At 31.2% G+C, this 19,433-nt stretch overlaps 1 protein-coding gene across 1 annotated transcript; it reads right to left on the reverse strand.

Moving 5' to 3' along the window:
- Window positions 1–1,327: 1,327 nt before the first annotated feature.
- LOC137835074 (glyceraldehyde-3-phosphate dehydrogenase GAPCP1, chloroplastic-like) lies at window positions 1,328–7,964 on the reverse strand. The gene is made up of 14 exons (XM_068643412.1): window positions 7,616–7,964; window positions 6,746–6,840; window positions 6,565–6,632; window positions 6,437–6,475; window positions 5,706–5,806; window positions 4,516–4,628; window positions 4,290–4,389; window positions 4,038–4,184; window positions 2,694–2,754; window positions 2,496–2,593; window positions 2,273–2,415; window positions 2,089–2,172; window positions 1,769–1,858; window positions 1,328–1,647 (listed from the first exon to the last, which is right to left on the reverse strand). The coding sequence occupies exons 1-14, from the start codon at window positions 7,676–7,678 to the stop codon at window positions 1,593–1,595; spliced, it is 1,257 nt and encodes a 418-aa protein (XP_068499513.1). The 5' UTR covers window positions 7,679–7,964; the 3' UTR covers window positions 1,328–1,592.
- Between the last annotated feature and the right edge of the window lie 11,469 nt (window positions 7,965–19,433).

A 19,433-nucleotide genomic window follows, 5' to 3' on the forward strand; every position in this document is an offset into this window, starting at 1 on the left:
TTTTCTTGTCATGCAATCAAATTTAGAAATAAAACACCTAATTTTGACTCTACTCTAACGTAATTCAATTATGCACAAACTCTAAATTAAGTGTCTTACTTAGTGTTTATTAAATTATTTCGATTAAATCAAATGTTGGAAAATATCTAGACTCCAATTGATTGTCAATTTAACCGTAGATCTTAATTCGCTTAAATCAAAATATTAGTTTAAACTAATTAAAATGTTATATACATGTATAAGACAAGTGTAAGACTCTTTAATGCATTTTAGAGTAATGATTTAAACAGTTGAACAAAGTTAACTTTTTAATCATCCGATCCTTATTTAATTTAAAGTAAAAAAAAAATAAGATAGGCCAATAATAACCATAATTTCACCAATTTCACTATTAGTATAAAAAAAATTATCAATTTTTTTACCATCGTCATTATTATTGTTAATATTAATATCATCACTAAAACTACTAGAATGATCCCTACCATATTAATATCATTGTAATTAACACCATCCTCATCATAACAAGTATTATATTATCTTCATCACTATTTATATCGTCAATGTCAATATCATTTATATGCATTTATTATCGTCATCGTTACTACTATAATGATCACTTCCATATTAATTATTACATCGTTATAGCTTTTTAGTATTTAGTCTATTTTGTGGTACACGTCAAAAACCACGGAATAAGATCACTTATATAAGAATGATATGAATGAACACCTCGTTCATAGATTTTACAATAAATCAAAATACATTGAATATATAAAACAAAAAACAATTAATATACCATGATTCTTGTAATTAGGATAAAAACTAGTTTAAGATTTGGTAAAAAAAGTAATGGATAAAATATTCTAAATTAATTGTTAAAAAATACATTTCTAATGTCTAATTTTATTCATATAAAACGTCAAGTAATGAAACACCTAGATAAATTAGATGCAACACAAACCATCTAAAATTAATTCCATTTTAGATGCAACACCAATCATCTAAAATTATGTAGAGCAACATTCCAACATGATTTAATTGATTGAAAGTCAATATAAATATGCACTGTATATCTTGTGAAATGGATACGGATTATTCTTGAAAGGAGTTTTTGTTTAATACCGTATCCGAACACGCCAATATAATTCATCAGCCACTTTATAAATGTCAAGAACTTAGAAAACCAGTTTGTAAAATTCATTGCTCGTAATTCCAAAACATAACAATTTAATTTTACTTTCAGTTTACGTGATGTGGGTCATTTAAACTCATTACCAATATTTGATCTAATTCAACAAGAATTGGAACAACAATCGACACAGTTGGGTGTTATCCGAATAAACCAATATAAATTATTCTTCACCTTTAAATGTCAAATCATTTTTAAAGGCAGATTGTAAAAAATTCATGCTGGTAGTAATCCCAAAACATGACCCAGGACAATGTCCTTTTTATTTTATTTTTGGTGTACACGATGTAATAATTTAGCCTCACATTATAAAAATCAGAAAAGCCAAAATCTGAACCTACGTCACTAGCAATAATAACCTAATTCAACATGAATTGAGACTCAACATACAGAATATTGCTGTTCAATTTTGAGCTCCCACCAACGCCATGTGCTCTATAAGGTCCAACACGCGGTTGCTGCAACCAAAACCATTCCAAAAACATCAATTAAATGGTACGCATGAACAGAAATTTATAATATTAAGATTGACCAACGAGTCAATGCTATTTAGTCTACATATGCAAAATGCAAGCATACCTGTAACCCCATTCGTTATCATACCAAGAAACCAGCTTAACAAAGGAAGAACTAAGTGCAATGCCAGCCTTGGCATCAAAGATACTTGACCTGAGCAAGGGAATTAATTTTTAATTGCATAAGCCTTTCTATTAACAAATAATATATTCAGAGTAGCAGAGAAAGAAATGAAGGATTGAAAGTTCAATTTTCTCTTGTGCAAAAACTACAATTGCTCAAAACCAAACAGGGATCTCGTGTTCTATGGTCTCACTTTCCAACCAGAAAGGTTAAAAAAACAACGTCTGCCTTCAAAGGTAACATAGCAAATACAAATGTACCTTGAATCACCAACGAAGTCATTAGAGACAACATCCTCGTCTGTGTACCCAAGGATTCCTTTCAGTGGTCCCTCAGAGGCATACCTTCGTATTTTTAAAAAGCAAAGTCATAGAAATCAACCAAAAGGTTAGTACAAAACAGTAGAGGGTATAAAAGGTGGAGCAAAAATAGCAACAGACATACTTTATTGCTGATTTAACATCTTCATAAGAAGCATTCTTCTTAAGCCTGCAAGTCAAGTCCACCACAGAAACATTGGGAGTCGGTACACGGAATGCCATCCCAGTGAGTTTTCCATTTAACTCAGGAAGAACTTTCCCAACAGCCTGTGATTTCATAAAACAAACCCGGATTTACATACCTATAATGAAAATAGTAAACTTAAAAATGTGTCCATCCATCTTACCTTCGCAGCACCTGTTGAACTTGGAATTATATTTTGGCTTGCCCCTCTTCCCCCTCGCCAATCCTTCATAGAAGGGCCATCTACAGTCTTCTGTGTTGCTGGGTGAAGAAAGAATTGGATGTTACCAATGCTTCATATAAAGGAACTGTTTGACCATAAGAAAACTAGAGGCTACAATTAGCAGGTTTGTAAAGATACCTGTTGTCGCATGTACAGTTGTCATTAAACCTTCAACTATTCCAAACTCTTCATGAACCACCTGATAATAATTTATGTAAGTTACATACTTATATGCAAGTTTCCCATGGGACAGAGGAAGGGGTGAACATGTTAAATCTTTATATGGACTAAATTGTTTCTAACGCAGTGACCCAATATTGTACGCCTGAGTTTTTACAAAGAATCTGTAGATAGTTATGTTGTTAGCCTAAGAAATACAAGGGTTTCTGTTAATGTGCCTGTAGATAGTTATGTCACATGTACTATTGATTAGGCCCACTGATGATGGCCTTATGTTAGCATATCAGTTGTAGTATATAAATAATAGGAGTTAATAAGGATTTCATTTCATCTAGAGAATTTTCAGAGAACTGGGGCCTTCAAGCACTAGGAGGTGCATACGCTCGAAGTTCCACAAGTTGCACACCACTGAGGGGAGGAGAAACACCATATTCTAACAAAACAAGATACCAGGTTTCTATCAACCAGTTGAATAACACAGTGCCCCATTATTATACACCCGTGGGTTTTTACAAAGTATCTGTATGTTGTTAGCCTAAGAAAAACAAAGTTTTATGTTAATGTGCCTGAAATTGATTAGGCCCATTGAGGATGGCTTTATGTTAGCATATCAGTAGTTGTATATAAATAAGGAGTTAATAAGGATTTCATCTTGAGAATTTTCAGAGAATTGGGGCCTTAGGCACTAGGAGGTGCATACACGATAAGTTCCACAAGTTGAGCACAGCATTGAGGGGAGGTTTCAATCAACCAGCCGAATAAGTTCTAGATTCAGAAAGATCAACAATAACTTCTAGATTCAGATAGATCAATAATAACATCAGAAGATATTTAATTAAAGGGAGAAACATAGCATTATTAGTTGAAGAATAGATAAAAGAATATTGCATGTCTTGGGACACACCCTAGAAAGCAAATATCAGCCCACCACGAACGACCATACAGATTCAAATATATCAGTATTAACTCCATTGAGTTCAAAATAAATTGTAGAAGACTGGATCTATTTCAGTAGAAAAGATATAATTGAAGACAACATGACAGTATAAGTTGAAGGATATATAAAAATATATGGCTAAAAGACTGGATCTATTTCAGCAGAAAATATCCAGACACACAAAAGGATGTGTCACAGAATGACTCGGGTTTTTTGGGCCTATATTATTTTCCTTGCTCTTTAAGAGGAGAGCTGCCATTAAACCTTTAAGATACGTTTAACATCGTCAAACTACATAAAGACATATTCTAATTACAAAGAAATCCTTCAGTTCAATAAAGCTTGCAGAGCATGAGCAATCACACCTTGGCAAGAGGAGCAAGACAATTTGTTGTACAGCTTGCATTAGAAACAATGTCCATTTCTGGGTGGTATGTCTTCTCATTCACTCCTACCACAAACATTGGAGCATCAGCAGATGGAGCTGATATTATTACTTTCTTGGCACCAGCCTACAGTGTAAAAATCAAATTAAAATTTGATGCTGGAGGGTAAGACAATGAAGAAGAGAAGGATGAAAGAAACACAAGACTTAGTACACACAAGTATTTGAGTACCTTCAAATGTGATGAAGCTTTTTCCAGAGTTGTGAAAACTCCCGATGACTCGATGACATAATCAGCCCCAAAATCACTCCATTGGATCTCCGCAGGATCTCTGAAATACAGAAACAAAATTTGTTCATGGCAATCTATTTAGTACTCTTTACACCTACACTAATATCGCAAACCAGTAACAAGTTAGTAACATTCACTTTAATTGTCAGATCTCAACTCATGATACCTTTTGTTCACAACTTTAACCTGCTTTCCATTAATTTCCAAAGTAGAGTCATCCAAAATTTTAATGGTCCCCTTGAATGGACCATGAGTAGAATCGTATTTAAACATGTAAGCCTACAAGAAAAAAATATAGATAAAGAAAAATGTAAGGATGAAATAATGAAGAGAGAATAAAGCAATTATAAATAAAAAACAAAAGCAACAATAATAAATGAATAAAAAAGATAATGCAACAATAAAATAATTGAAAAAAAAATTACATGCAACAACAAATAAATAAAATAAAAGATAAATATATTGAAAAAGTGGAATACAAGCGTGCAACAATACATCACCTATTTCTCAAATGTTTTAGAACATCAATTGTCATTGTATGTACTGAACAGCATGATTACTACTACAGAGTAAACTACTACCTTTAATCCAGAAAAATGCAGGCACAAATATTTAAAAGGATTTTGTAATTGTTTTAACTCAATCTCTATGCTTACTTATATTTAAAAGGAGTTTTTCTATATTATCATAAGAAATTGGGTGTTGAACAAACAGATAAAGTCCTCTTAGTTTGGACCAAAACAATAAAGCCCCTTAATTTACGGTTCCATTTGGAATTGAATCATACAGAGAAAAATTAAATGAGGAAAGGAAATACTAAGATAGAGCATGAATTTTTATTTTTTTTTTGAGATATGTTTTCAAACAGATCAAAGATTGGATTCTCCCAAGATTAGACAAGGCTTCATGACAAAATAATAAAATACTCTAAATAAATCTCAAGCTATGTAAAATAACAAAAGGCAAGGAAACAACATGGACCATAGTTGAAGAACATCCTAATTGAATCACCATAACAGATACAAGACAAATTATGTCACTAAAAATTGGGAAAATAGAAGGCATCCAAGATTAGAGCATTATACTGACAAGTTTGCTTCATATTATTTTGAAGAAAAGTAATCATTTGTCTCTGTCAGCTTCTCGTGGGAATTAGAAATATAGGGTAGTATCTCCTAATTTTATTCCTCACCAAACATGCTATAATGTAAATCTCATTTTTAAACGTACTGATAAAACAACAAAAAGAGTTTTCAGATAGATATGTGTATCTCCATATACATACATAAAAACACACACAAGAAAATACATATTTAATATAGTCTCTAGATCTATAACCAGTATAACAGTACATACCATATATTTTGCATCAACAAAAGGATCATTAATTGCAACAACATCAATATCATCTCGTGAAGTAGCTACACGTAGCACCAACCTTCCAATTCTACCAAAACCTGCACATTTCAGCATAAGTACATGTATGTTATCTATAAACAAAAAAGAAACATTCCATGAATACGTGTTATACATTTTAAAACAAAGCTTTCATCTCCTACATAACTACATTTTAGGTGACACTTTCTAACAACGGTTCTTTCAGGCTCCAGCAACTGATATGCAGGTTCCTAAGACCAAATTATAAAATGTATAGAAGAACCAATAGTGTTCTACTTTTTTCATTTATAAAATGAGGATTCACAAAAATGTCATTTAAAATCTCTCAGGTTAAAGTATACGAAATCCAGTAAATATTAGGCCAAATTTGATTATCTTCATCAAACATTACCAATTTCATCTAAAGCAATTTAGACAGCTCAAGACATCTGTTTTATGAAAGCATTTACATGTCACAGTCATAAGCATCGGCAGTCACTTTGAATATAAAAAGGTTGAAGATTTCTTACGAGCTATCCTAAATAAAACAATGATAAAATGAAAAGATAGTATGGAAGGAAAATCTTAAAATAATTCATCATCTATGACGAATTATGTATTCAATGAAAAATTGGAAGTTCATAATAAAATTAAATGCAGCAAGTAGATTCAATAAACTACTAAGGGAAATCTCGTAACAAGAAAGTTACCATTTATTCCAACTCTAGTCTTCCCAGTGCTCCTTGATTCTAAACAGACCAAACCAACCACAAGTCAGAATCAAGAAATTGCATGCAGATCACACTAATATAAAATACAATGGTAGTACTATTCTTACGCTGGGTGGGGAGAGGGATTTCTGTCGCTGTGGATTTAATAGGCTGGATCCCCCGAGCAGTGTAGTTTCTGTGTAAACACCAACAAGTCAGAACCACAAATAATTAATTCACCAACTATTGAAGGAACCGGAATATGAAAGAAAAGAGGAGCTCAAGGTAAAAAAGTTTGAGCAACTCAACTGTAAGACTAATGAGTCACATTGAATTGAATTACCAAATATACTGCTCTCTAATCCCATAGATTTTACATTACAAGTCGAGGCGTTGCTAAATACCTGAATCGTACAGCATACATATAGATACATTAGCAAAACACTACATCCAAGAAAACATCAATACAATAACAATGAAACGTCAGAAAATTAAGCATGTAAAACTTTTTATTGACAATCGAAACTTTTCTTAACCATCCAAAATTGACAATCGAAAATTTTTCCTTAAAGTCTCTCACAGATTCTCCTTTCTTCAGAAAACGCTACAGAGTGTTCGCACCTACCCCGTTTTCTGAGCAGGAAAAGAAAAACAGGTTCCCACCAAATCCAAACTTTGAAAACTAAACATGACTATAATCAATACAATACGAATAAATAAATAAATAAACAAACAAAAAAGTGAAAGCCTAAATTATTAAATTGCGGTATCGTTGCAAACCTTAATATTGCCAAAAAATTTAAGTAATTTGCCATCACTACAATCCAAAAACCTAGACGTTACAGCTTGAAATATCAAAAGCCGATCGTACAAAACCTTGAACAGCTAAATTTTCCATTCGATTTTTCAAGTGAACGCAAGAAAAAAATGAATATGAAAAAACTGAAAAGCTTTAAACAATCAATAAAAAAAAGTGTTGGTTCTCTGAATAACCAAATAGAGCTAAACTCATCAACCAAACAAACAAAACAAATTACACCGCAGGAACCGAAACGCATCACATCATAGTCCATTTCAGTTACAGTATTCTATGATACTTAATAACCAAATGCAGGAAAAAGCTGAAAATGAAAGCAAAAATCGAAGAACGAGGAGAGAATCGGCGACGCGGGAAGAGACCTTGAAACGATCGCAGGAGGAAGGCGCAACAAACGCGGATCTGAGGAAAGATGAAGCGGCCATTGGAGAAGGCGAAGAGAGCAAAAACCAAACCCTAGAAAACGGAAGAGTGGTTTTTGCCAGCAAAGAAGAATAAGAACGACGAAGAGTGCGAATACGGCACTGTTTTTCTCGTTTTCTTTTATTTTATTCGCACCACCCTAGCGGAGCTTCTTATGGAATGCTGCCAATTACTCTTTCTCTCTCAAGTTTCAACGTCAATGTATCACGCCCTTTTTGAAAACGGAGTGAGTAATCACGTGCGGGAGAGTCTACAACTAATAATAAAGTAAAGTAGTGCGGAAGATTCGGGGAAAAAAAATTCGGGTGAAGGGAACAATATACGAGAGGTATCTGACTCAATTTTTCATCTTTATTTTGTTTTTTTTTTTATATTTTTTCGGTTTTTATTATTATTTTTCTGTAATTTTTATTTTTATTTATTTTTTATTTTTATTGTTGTTGTTTTTATTTTTTATATTTTATATTTTTTTCTTACACATTAAGTGTAGTACTTGCATTAGTTTATTTTTTTTAGGATTTTGCATAGACACTTCAATATTATCGGTGTCCACTACTAATTAATATTAATTAACTTTAATTTTTTTATAATTATATCATGTATTTTTTACTTGAAATTAACATTATTACATCATTAATAATAATAAAAATAAATATTAATTTATATTTATAGATTCAACTTTTATGTTGTAGGGTTTAATTTTTTATTTTCTTCATTCTTAAAAAAAATAAGCTAAACATTTTTAATTTATTACTTTTTATTTTTATTTTGTAAAAACTCAATTCTTTATTCATTAATAACTATTTTCAACATTAAAAATATTTATTTTTTAATGCATTCAAAATTAAAATTATTAATTTATTAAATTTTTTTTTACTTTTGAAATGGTGCTAGATTAAGAAATAAAGTTAGATGGGAAATAAAGTAAATAGTGTTATATGAGAAAATGAGTTAGAGATATCTCTAATTTATATTATCATTTTCACATCCAAACATATAAAACAATATATATTGTTCCCACCTTTAGTCTATAGATAACATAGTTAGAATAATCATCCCATTTGAGGTATTGTTCATTTTGAAGTTTGGTAGTTTGGTGGTTCTTAACTATTTTTATGTATTTGAGGATTAAAGGAAGAAGATGTATATAAATTGTCCTTAGTCTCAACTTCTAAGTGATGTGAGACTATATTGCGTGTATCGGAACAAGCCCCTAGTAGAGGCTAAGAGCTTGTTGAGATAACATCATCAGGGATAATCCCCTTCGGAGTTCAAAGTTCTATCATGGTTTTGTCCTTAAAAGGAGTCTCAGATGGTTAAAGGAGGAAGGTGTATATAAATTATCCTTAGTCTCAACTCCTAAGCGATATGATACTATATTGGATGTACTAGAACAAGCCTTCTGTAGAGGGCTAAGGGAACTAGGGTTTGTCTTTGGTTGTAACCACTTTTCCATTCCCTTGGGGAACAAGAGTTTATCATTGGAACCTCGTTTCGTCCCCACAAAGGATACCAATATTTCGACCTCAAGTCCGTAGATAGCATCACTAGGGTCAATCACCCCATCCGATGTATTGCCCACTTTAGAGTTTGGTGCTCCTTCACATTTCGTTCTTAAAAAACACATCAATGGATTAATGAAGGAATATGTATATAAATAAGCGATGTGAAATTATTGAGTATATCAAAACATCTTGCAAAATCGATTGTTTTTCATAATTCATATTCTTTTGAATGAAACATCTTCATATTTTATACTTTGTTATGAGTTATGCTTAGTAAAAACTATAGAGTTATTAAACTTTAGTCACATAGTAGTAGTCTTTTTCTAGGTGTCCCTTCATAGAGTTTGAAAAGTCTTAATTTAGTATTTTATGTTTTCTAAAAGGTTCATTTAGTTAATTTATGATTTTTAAAAATGCCTTTTCATTTATTAGCATTAAAATTATTAAAAAATATTATTAATTTTAATTTAATTTATTTATAATACAATTTATAATATACGCATAATGACAATTTATAAAAAAATGACGTTAATTTTAACCTGTGAAATAGTTATATTGTTGTTTTTTAAAAGTTAAGGGACTTAATTAAATATTGAAAAAGTTAAATTATTGCATTTTAAAAATTGATAGACTTAATTAAACCATAGAGGAAGGAAATTAAAAAAATAAATAAGTAATTGGATAAAAAATTATTAAACCTAATCTTACAAATAAGTCATTCAAATTTGTTAACTTAATTAATTTTTTTTATTAAAGCAACATTTTAAAAACATAAAATATCATATTGAAAATTTAAAACTTAATATATGAAAACATAAAGGATTAAAAATACTATTTATCCGTAAAATATTTAAAATTAATTGCATTAACTTTAAAACATAAAAATTATCAGTAAGAAAAATTAGAACTCCAATTTCTACGTACTGACAGTTTAAATAGATTTTACACTATTAATTATTCAAAATCTATTTTAATAATATTTTTAAAATAAAATATTTATTATACTTAATTAGTAAACAAGTTAGTAATCAAGTTATAAAAAAAATTTATATACTCATTGCGTATAATTTTTTTTTAGTTTAATGACTCGTATAACTATAATATAATTTTATCTTAATTAGTCTTTATATTTAAAAATAATTTATTTTTAACTTCATATATATATATATATATATATATATTTATATATGTATAGATTGGGATCGAGTGAATCCATGTCACATGGTATCGAAGGCTGCTTGACCGCATAAAAATAATACATCAAGATTAAATATAATGTATCAAGAATAAGAAGAAACAATTGATGATTAGCAATTGTTCAGTAGGTAATAGGTATTATCTAGGTTTTATACAAAAATATATATATATATATATATTAAAATAAATTATGAAAATTAATGATAATTTTTATTTTATCATATATTATTTTTATTTTTTGATAAAAAAAATAATTGTAACTGATTAAAAAATTCAATAATTAAGATAATGATTTAAAAATTAATAAAGCTTATCCTTACAAATAAATTTCAAAATCTGTCAACATATTTTTAATTAAGTATCATCTTGAATTAATAGCCAAAATATTGACCTATGTCTAAGAAATATAAAAGCAAGATTTAAGTTATTAATTTATCTTTATATTCTAAAAAAAAGACAAAGATTGAATACTTTCAAAAATAAAAAAATAAAAACTCAATAAAAGAACTTGAAAACCAAAATCACATTATAATTGCAATTTTTACTTAAAAAATGAGAATCTAAATAAAGAATCATTGAAGGATATAAAAAAATAGTTATATATATAATTTTAGGGTTGTAATAGTTTTTATCCTAATGTCATAAAATATTTAAGAACATATTTATTGGTACATGTTTTTATAAAGATATAATATTTAAACATCTTGCACTAGAGGCAAAAAAAAATACTTTCATTATAAAACTCTCAAGATCTCCCAACTAATAAAAAAATATTATATTTCAAATTATCTTTTGTTATAACAAAATTATTATTGACAAATTTACTTGACTTAGAGTGAGGCCTACTATTAGACCAAAAATTGAATTATATTTTATATTGTACATTATATGAAATGAAGGCCCCAACAAAAAATTAGTGTAAAATATCAAAATAAGATTTTGCAATAAAGACATTCTAAATTAATTTTCAACAATAAAGTTAATAAATTTTGTTATTAATAATCTAGAATTTGGATAAAAAGTTGTTTTATAGTGAATAAATGAAAAATATTAAAAAATATATTATTTTAATTTTTCTTAATAATAAATGAACTTAAACTATCTGCTATTTTTATAAAATATAAATATAAATTATTATTATTATTATTATTATGTGGGTATATACACACACATATATATATATATATATATAACTTCCAATAAATGACACATAAATTAAATTTAAAATTTTAAAAACATTATATGAGAAATTCAAAAAAAATAGTTTTTGTATAAATTTAAAGAAACATATTATAATTTATTTTCTTAAAAATATTTTAGAAAAATATATCTAAATAATATCTTACATATGAATATGCCCACCTTTAGGATGGTCGAAGGTGTGTAAGGGTTTCTAAAAGATGGTGAGATGGGTTCTGATAAGTGAGAATAAAAGTAGAAGAGATTGAGATGGGTAGGTTTTGTGTTGCAACATAGAATGATAAGGAACAACACATGCTCCCTTTCCTAACACCAAGAGTCACCAACCAAATTTGAGAATAAAATATGGTACGATGATGGCGGTGGCTTGGTTTGGTGTGCTGAGAAAAAAATGAGGATGGATACAAATAAAATACATGTGTTGAATTGACCTTAGTTTGGTACAGATGTTTGAATGGGACACCCACACATGTGACTTTAACTAATGTTGAGATGTCCGCAAAAGGGATCAAGGAATGGAATATGCTTCCAACATCGAAAGAGGCAAATGCCTAATATAATTTGATTATATGGTTAGTGTTAGTGGAGTTAGAAAATCACATATCGATGATTAAAGATAAAAACAATTTCACAAAATACACGTGATTAGTGGTGATATCAATCGGTGATGATGTGAATTTTTTTTTTAAAAAAAAATTGGATATTACAATTATTAAAATGTTGAAGTAAAAGTTCGGTATTCAACTTTCAAAGATTTCATAAGTTAGACTTCAAAGTCCACTTAACAATTAAATGTACTTAGATTTCTAATATCTAAAATTGAAAACTTCTTGAATATTAATACCTTTTGTTCATCATCCATAACTCGTACCCAAAGATTTCATTGTTAGTTTTTAGTGGATTTTTTTTCTCAATTACATTTTATTCTTTAAGAAATTAAGAAATTTGAGTCCTCTTCCATACTAACAAAGTAATGATAATATTGCTTTTGATATTTGAATCTTTGAGTGAATGTTTAAGAATGAATTTAAATTACTAAATACACATTTTTCTAAACTAACTTTATACTTTTTTGTAATTAACTCATGCTTTTCCCACCTGATAAATTTGAGACAATTACTTCAATCCAATCAATTTAAACCTGTGTCTAATCATGGAGGCAAAATGATCAAAATGTCTTCTGTAAATTTTAGATAGTTAGGAGTGAAGGATCAAATCAAAATATATTTTGAATTTGAATTTCTGGAATGCTTTTGTAGATTCTGAAATTTCTTTTCCAAAATATGTTTCAAAATTTATTTTCTAGAATGTGATGTGAGTTTCTATTTACACTTCCTGATATTACTAATACAGCCCCTTTTATAATTAGATTTCCAAGGTATATTTTGCACTCTCCATTTTTCTGCTATATATTAAAAAAAATGTTCTAGTGTCAAATTTTTATCAACTATTTTCATACCTAAAACACTACTTATCTTTTTCCAACTTCGGAGATACTTTTAAATTAAAATAATTATTTTAAAGTTTGCAAAACTGTAAGAGCTTTTTTCTTCTTAGACTCTACGCCTACTGCACTACAAACACTATCTTACCCCTTTTCAACTTCTACATTTTGGTTGAATGCTGAGAAGTGAAACTGGAAAACAAAAAAAGACCAAGAAAAAAGAATTAGAGTAATCAGTGGCTTGATTGAATTAGGTAAACAGAAGGTGAAAATTGAGTAAAAAGTAAGATGATTTTATTAAATATTCATAATTTTACTTTATTGTTTATTACTATTATTTTTATTATAAAAAATGAAATAAAAGTTAAAGCAACAACTTTTTCTTTTAATGGGTTTCCTCTTTTTAAAAAAATGTCCAGTTTTTCGATACCGTTTTATGCATTCTCTTTCTTTTGGTTTCTTTTTGCCGTCCTAAGTAAAGAAACTCGTGCTTTCGGATTTAATCATTGGGAAGGGAACAAGAAAAACAATGGTTGAGGTAAATATCTCTCCTCTTTTTTTGTTTTGGATTCTTTCCTCATATTGGTCATTTTTAAGAGTATTTCTTTATTTATTTCTTTGTCGTGAAAAAATATTTTTTCTTGTTTATGTTGCTCAACCGAAGAAGAAATATGTCCTTATTATGCTTCTAGCTGTGATTGCACATAAAGAATTAATTGAATAACATTTGGATCTTAGAACTCCACATCTTTTATATTTTAATATTTAGGAAGAGTATCATTATGTTCTATTTTAAAATTTTATATTTGGATCATTATCTGGATGTAATTTTGTTATACAAATAAGCAATATGCAACGTATTAATGTTTGTTTAAGATTTAAGTTTGTTCTTTGATGACTTTTTACGATAAAAGCACTGCGCTGTCAGAAGTAATAATGTGTCCATAATGACGGATATCGAATCCACAAGGAACAATTGAATAATCAAGTAAAATATTCACTAAATATAAAACAGAATAATAAAAGTGTATTGAAAATTGTTGTGATGACAATCATTAATAAGAGAACAAGTCAAAGAATTTATTGTTTCAATTGGAAAAATAGGGATTGAGTTTCAAATGTCTCACTCTTTTGTATTTTGATTAGCATGGTAATATTGTGTCCTTTGATTGATATTGATGCTCGTATAAAAATCATTTATATCGATTCCTTGCATATAAAATTTATTAAGATGCTTCCTAAATATCGATTCCTCGAATATTTATAAAAACAACTTATTATTAGGATCAAACGTTGATAACAATTAACATTTTAAGTCTATTCCTAGCACTCAAATACGTTAAGTATTATTGATTAGGTCAGAACCTAAAAATACTTTCCATACAAATTTAAGATTCTAGATCAAGAATTAGAAGCAAAACAATCATACCAATAATCAATCAAGAACAAAATATTAGGTTTAGATATCACCTCAATACATAAGAAATCCCAAAGGGTAGAATTAGCCACTCGTGATAGCATGAAAAGAAGATCCAGGATGTTTCTCCTTAACGACTACCTCCTCTAATGTTTCTCACAACTCCTATTCTCCCAATTGGATTACAAGTCACTCAATGGTGTTTTCCTCTCAACCTTGCACACCAGGGTTGTGCCTTAAACCCCCTATTTAACCTAATTTGATTGGGATGAAGTGGATTCTCGCTTGAGCAAGCAAAACGTCGTCCAACTCAACTTCACTAGTGCTATCTTGCTTGAGCGAGCTCCCCTGGTGATGAGATGACTCTTTTGCGCGTTTGGGCAGCTTTGGTGAGTGTTGATGCATTCCAACTTTCTCTTTTTAGCTTTGTATATTTTCCTTTTGCCCAATTATCTACATTCTCCCATAGAATCCTGAAATTAACACGAAATTTAGGAATAAATCATTCGTATTCAAATAAAATCACAAAATATGTAAAAAGGTATAAATTCATAAATTAAGGGTTATTTTGTACTTATTTTAGCAATTAATACTCATAAATGCCTACATTTTAATATGAAATATTATTGAAATTTGACATTTATCATTCTTACCGAGTTGGAATAGTATGAGGTAGATGTCCGAGTTGTACCTCTTCGTTGAAAGGTTGTCGAACTTTGATGAAGAAGACCGATTGATGATCCACTTGCAGAAGATTCTTTGACGTTTAAGTTAGTAAAAACTTAGAAAGATATGAGAGTAATTAAGTGTGTAAGAAAGTATTGAATTCAAACGAGTGCTCCCTGAAGTTATATTTATAGGCTTTTGAGCCTACTAAAATATCTAATTAACTGATATTTGTTGTCAGATATGAAGCCAAATTCAATGGCAACAGAAGTAAGTTTTTAAGGGTACTTGAGTTATTCAGATCTACATGTGCTTAATATCCACTATCGCAAGTGTTGAATATGGGAGCTTTGATGTTTCAAATCCACATGTGAAGCTGTGTTGCTTTTTGGTTTGGGTTTAGATTAGGTTGTTTAGAATCTTTGTTAAGATCAGTTCTTAATCCTACACAAAGCTTGATCAATCAGTTTTAAAGAAACTAAGTGTTTTTCCAAGCAAAGGGAAAACAACCGGTTGATTTATCAAAATAATCGGTTGTTTGTAACTTAGCTGGCTTAAGGTTTTGAGACTATTTTTTTTAATTGGTTATGCAACTGTCTGACCCATTCAACCGGTTAAATCGTGGTTTCAATCGGTTAAATGTATGTTTTCACAACAATTTTTTGAAAACCTGTTTTAACTAATTCAGTGGATTAAAACTGCCTTAAACGGCTACATTTTAAGTGCGATAAATATAGCCCTTTCTTTCAAAGAAAAATATATAACAAATACAACAAGTATTGATACAGATTTGAGATCAAAGAAAGAGATTTGTTTTTTGAAAGGATTTTTTCAAAGTGCAAGATTGTTGTTCAAGCTTTGCTGTGGTAACAAGATCTGATCATAGGGCTTCTGTATTGTGCGAATTCATGTATTTTCTATCCTTGTGTAGATTCTTGTAATAATACTTCCTTTATTTGCTGTGTGTGTTTGAAATCCTGTAAAGACAGAGTGTGTTTTGTCTTGAGGTGTTTGGTATTGCAAAGAGGGTGAGTGGATCTTGTGGGTTTCAAGGTCACCTCTTTGTGGTGCGTAGTTGTAATCTGGATTTGATTACCAGTGAAACTCAGAGGTTGTTCTGAGAACTGGATGTAGCTCAAAAGTGAGTGAACCAGTATAACTCATGTTGTGTGAATCTCTCTAACTCTATCTCCTTACAACTGTTTGATTTTATTCTATTTGTGTTGCTGATATAAACAACCGGTTAAATCGTGATTTTAACCGATTAAAATTATGAAAACAGTTTCTGTATCATTGTTTGATTGCTTTCCTTAATTGCTTATCTGAATTGTTTGATAAAGATTCATTCTAAATCAAGTCTTTGCGAAAATCTTTCATAAAAAAATTCACCCCCTCTTGTTTAAGCCATCAATTCTTACAACAAGTGGGTATTCTATTTTCAATATTAGGTAGTACATAAGCCCCCCAAGCTTGGGAATACGGTGTTAGGGTAATTAGGCTTTCATTTCGAACTCAATTAAGATAACATCATTTGGCTGATCTTGTGAAAATGGGTCGTATTTTCATGACTAGTCATAGGTCGAGAATTACAACTATCCTCTTAACTTGATGGTCCGAGCTTATATAGCTCGATGGTCTAAGCCTATATAGCTTGATGATCCGAGCTTATTATGATTAAAGTGCAATTAAAACCATAATTATTGCTATGAAATGGTAATTAAAATAATTGTAATGATACGTCCTAATGAGGGGATAAAACCTCATGAATATTAATGAGGGGTTTTTATTTCTAATAATGATTTATATGGTTTTGAAGTTCCATGTCGGTTTGACGGCTAACGTTTCACGCAAAAGTTGTCCTAAGGAGACACGTTGCCCTAGGTTGATAAAAATCAAATACAACACATTCTATCATCTTGTGTTTCTTGCTTATGAAGAAGTACGTGTGACTTGTTCTCGTTCTTCCTCCAACCCTTTTGTTCTTCCTTGCTTGCATTGCTCATCCTTTGTTGTCTAGGTACGTTCTAATGTCTGCTTCCTCTGCTTCATCTTCTTCCAATCTCCTTTCTTCCTTTGGGAATAGTCTTCTCGCGGGTAGAGAGGTTGTTCATATCAGAGAAGACTCCTCGACGATTCATATTGACTCATTTTTCGTAAAAGGGACACTTTGGAGGAAATGATTCCTAACACAACGATTATGGTCAAGCCCATCCTCATCGTGCCAACGACGAATGTCAGGGTGGCACCTACCACTACATCAAGGAGGAACAATATTATCGTGGTTTCAAAGTGAATAGCCTACGCCTAAGATTTCTGGAATATCTCTAAGCCATTTTTTCCCAAGAGAGCGAGGAAGGATAAGTTCCTTACGATCTTCAATCCTGAGTACTCTTGGGTGTTTGGTGAGGTCACCTCCTACACCTCCAAGTTCACCTTGAGGTAGACTTTATTACCATGTCATTGACATACACTTCCATGATATTACCTATAAGATCCTTGAAGACCTTATAAAAAAGACATTGGCAAGTCGTTCCCATGTTCTTAAGGCCAAATGGAATGACCTTATATAAGTAACTAGATCCCTCTACCATAAATGTCATCTTGTCCTTATCAAACAGGTACATTCTAAGTCTTTTTTACTCGGAGTATGCTAAGGAGCTCGAATCCCGAGGTACTATCCACAAGCCAATCAATACTCGATAGTGGATATGTGTCATTGGGACACACATTGTTTAAGTTAGTGTAATCGGTACATATCCTCCACTTACCGTTTTCCTTCTTGACCATCACCATATTTGACAATTAGATGATATATACAATCTCCTTGATAAAGTCAGCTTTAAGGAGTTTTTCGACCTCCTAATCGACCATGAGACGTGTCTCTTTGTTGAGCTTATGCTTCTTCTGACCCACAGGTTTTGCCTAAGGAAGTATGACAAGATTGTGGCACATGAAGTCTGGGTCTATGTCAGGCATATTTGCAAGGCTCCAGGAAAACATATCAGTGTTTCTAAAAAGTACTTTCTCTATTTCATCCTATAGAGCTTGGTGAGTGGTCCTCCCAACCCATGTATGTTGAGGGGGAAAGAATAAAGTTGTACCATGATCATCAGTTCATTGAAAGTGGATCAATTTTCTTCGTATTCGACCTTGGGATCCAAGTCTACTTCATGTACTGGATGTATCTCTTCAATATTGTGGATATGTTGAGTGGTGTCGTGCTCTCCAAACATTTCGAGGATGGGGCCAGTCTGTGTGGTATTGATTGAAGACAGAGCCTTTACTGAGTAAGGTGTGACTTTCATACTTTAGGCATAATATTCTCGAGTAGCTTTGGGATCAACCTTCATTGTGAGGATGAAGCCATTATCATTAGGAAACTTCATGGCCATATATGGGGTAGATACAAAAGCGGTGAGTTATATGAGGTGTTTGTTTCAACCAAAATGTACCTGATAGTTAATGTTCGACACGTCGTACTAATATTGAATGCAATGAGTAAATCAATATATCCCTTGGTGTGCACTCGCTCCCCTGCAAATCCCAATAGTGGATTTGGGTAACATTTGATCGTCGAATAGGGGAAGCTCAAGCTTTAGATAATTCGATTTGTACAAGACATCAACCGAGCTCCCTTGGTTGATGAGGATTTTGTGTACTCTTCAATTGGAAATAATGGCGATGACGACTACTAGGTCATCCTGATCAGGGTCATGGATGCAGAAACCATCATCTGTAAATGTAATTGAAAGGAATGATCAGGGTGGTAAGGAGTTTTGCGAATTGATGCTCTGAAGATGCCTCTTTTATGCCAATATTGAGCTTCCTCCACTTGCGAATCCCCTTGCAATAGTGTTAATAGTCCCTCAAACTTCATCAAGGTTTGAGTTTGGTTGCTCCCTCTGTTCTGTTTCAGGTTAAGGGAGGGAGGAGGAGTAGGTGCCTCTACTAGAGATTGTCCTCAACCCTGACCTTGATATCCTCTTTAGAAGCCCCGACCTTGACCTCGCAATCCGCGTGTCCTCGTCCACACCCATATTGGTCATTATGAACAAAATGGTCCAATGTCCCATATCATATAAGCACTTCGACCAGGTTGCACACTTTGTGACATTTTTCTGTAGTGTGGATGATAGTTGTATCTCTTGGTTGGATTAGCAAAATGGGGTAATGGCGTTGGTTAGGTTACTCAGACGAGCTTGAGATTAAAATCCTCTTGTAACATTGTATCTCAACTTGCATTAAGAGGTTTGTATGTTTTAAATTATTGTACGCCTTTTCTTGAAGTTTAGAGTGTGGGCGGGTGGAGCGATGTTATAAGCTTTTGC

The sequence above is a fragment of the Phaseolus vulgaris genome, chromosome 5, assembly GCF_000499845.2.
Source record: "Phaseolus vulgaris cultivar G19833 chromosome 5, P. vulgaris v2.0, whole genome shotgun sequence".
Classification (NCBI taxonomy): domain Eukaryota; kingdom Viridiplantae; phylum Streptophyta; class Magnoliopsida; order Fabales; family Fabaceae; genus Phaseolus; species Phaseolus vulgaris.

What these genes read in the sequence shown, in the direction of transcription:
- LOC137835074 (XM_068643412.1), bottom strand. Translation starts at nt 7,678, where the DNA reads ATGGCCGCTTCATCTTTCCTCAGATCCGCGTTTGTTGCGCCTTCCTCC. An exon ending in TTGTTGATGCAAAATATATG is followed by an intron (nt 4,629 to 5,705) that starts GTATGTACTGTT and finishes TTTTTCTTGTAG; the next exon opens with GCTTACATGTTTAAATACGA. An exon ending in AAGCTTCATCACATTTGAAG is followed by an intron (nt 4,185 to 4,289) that starts GTACTCAAATAC and finishes TTTACACTGTAG; the next exon opens with GCTGGTGCCAAGAAAGTAAT.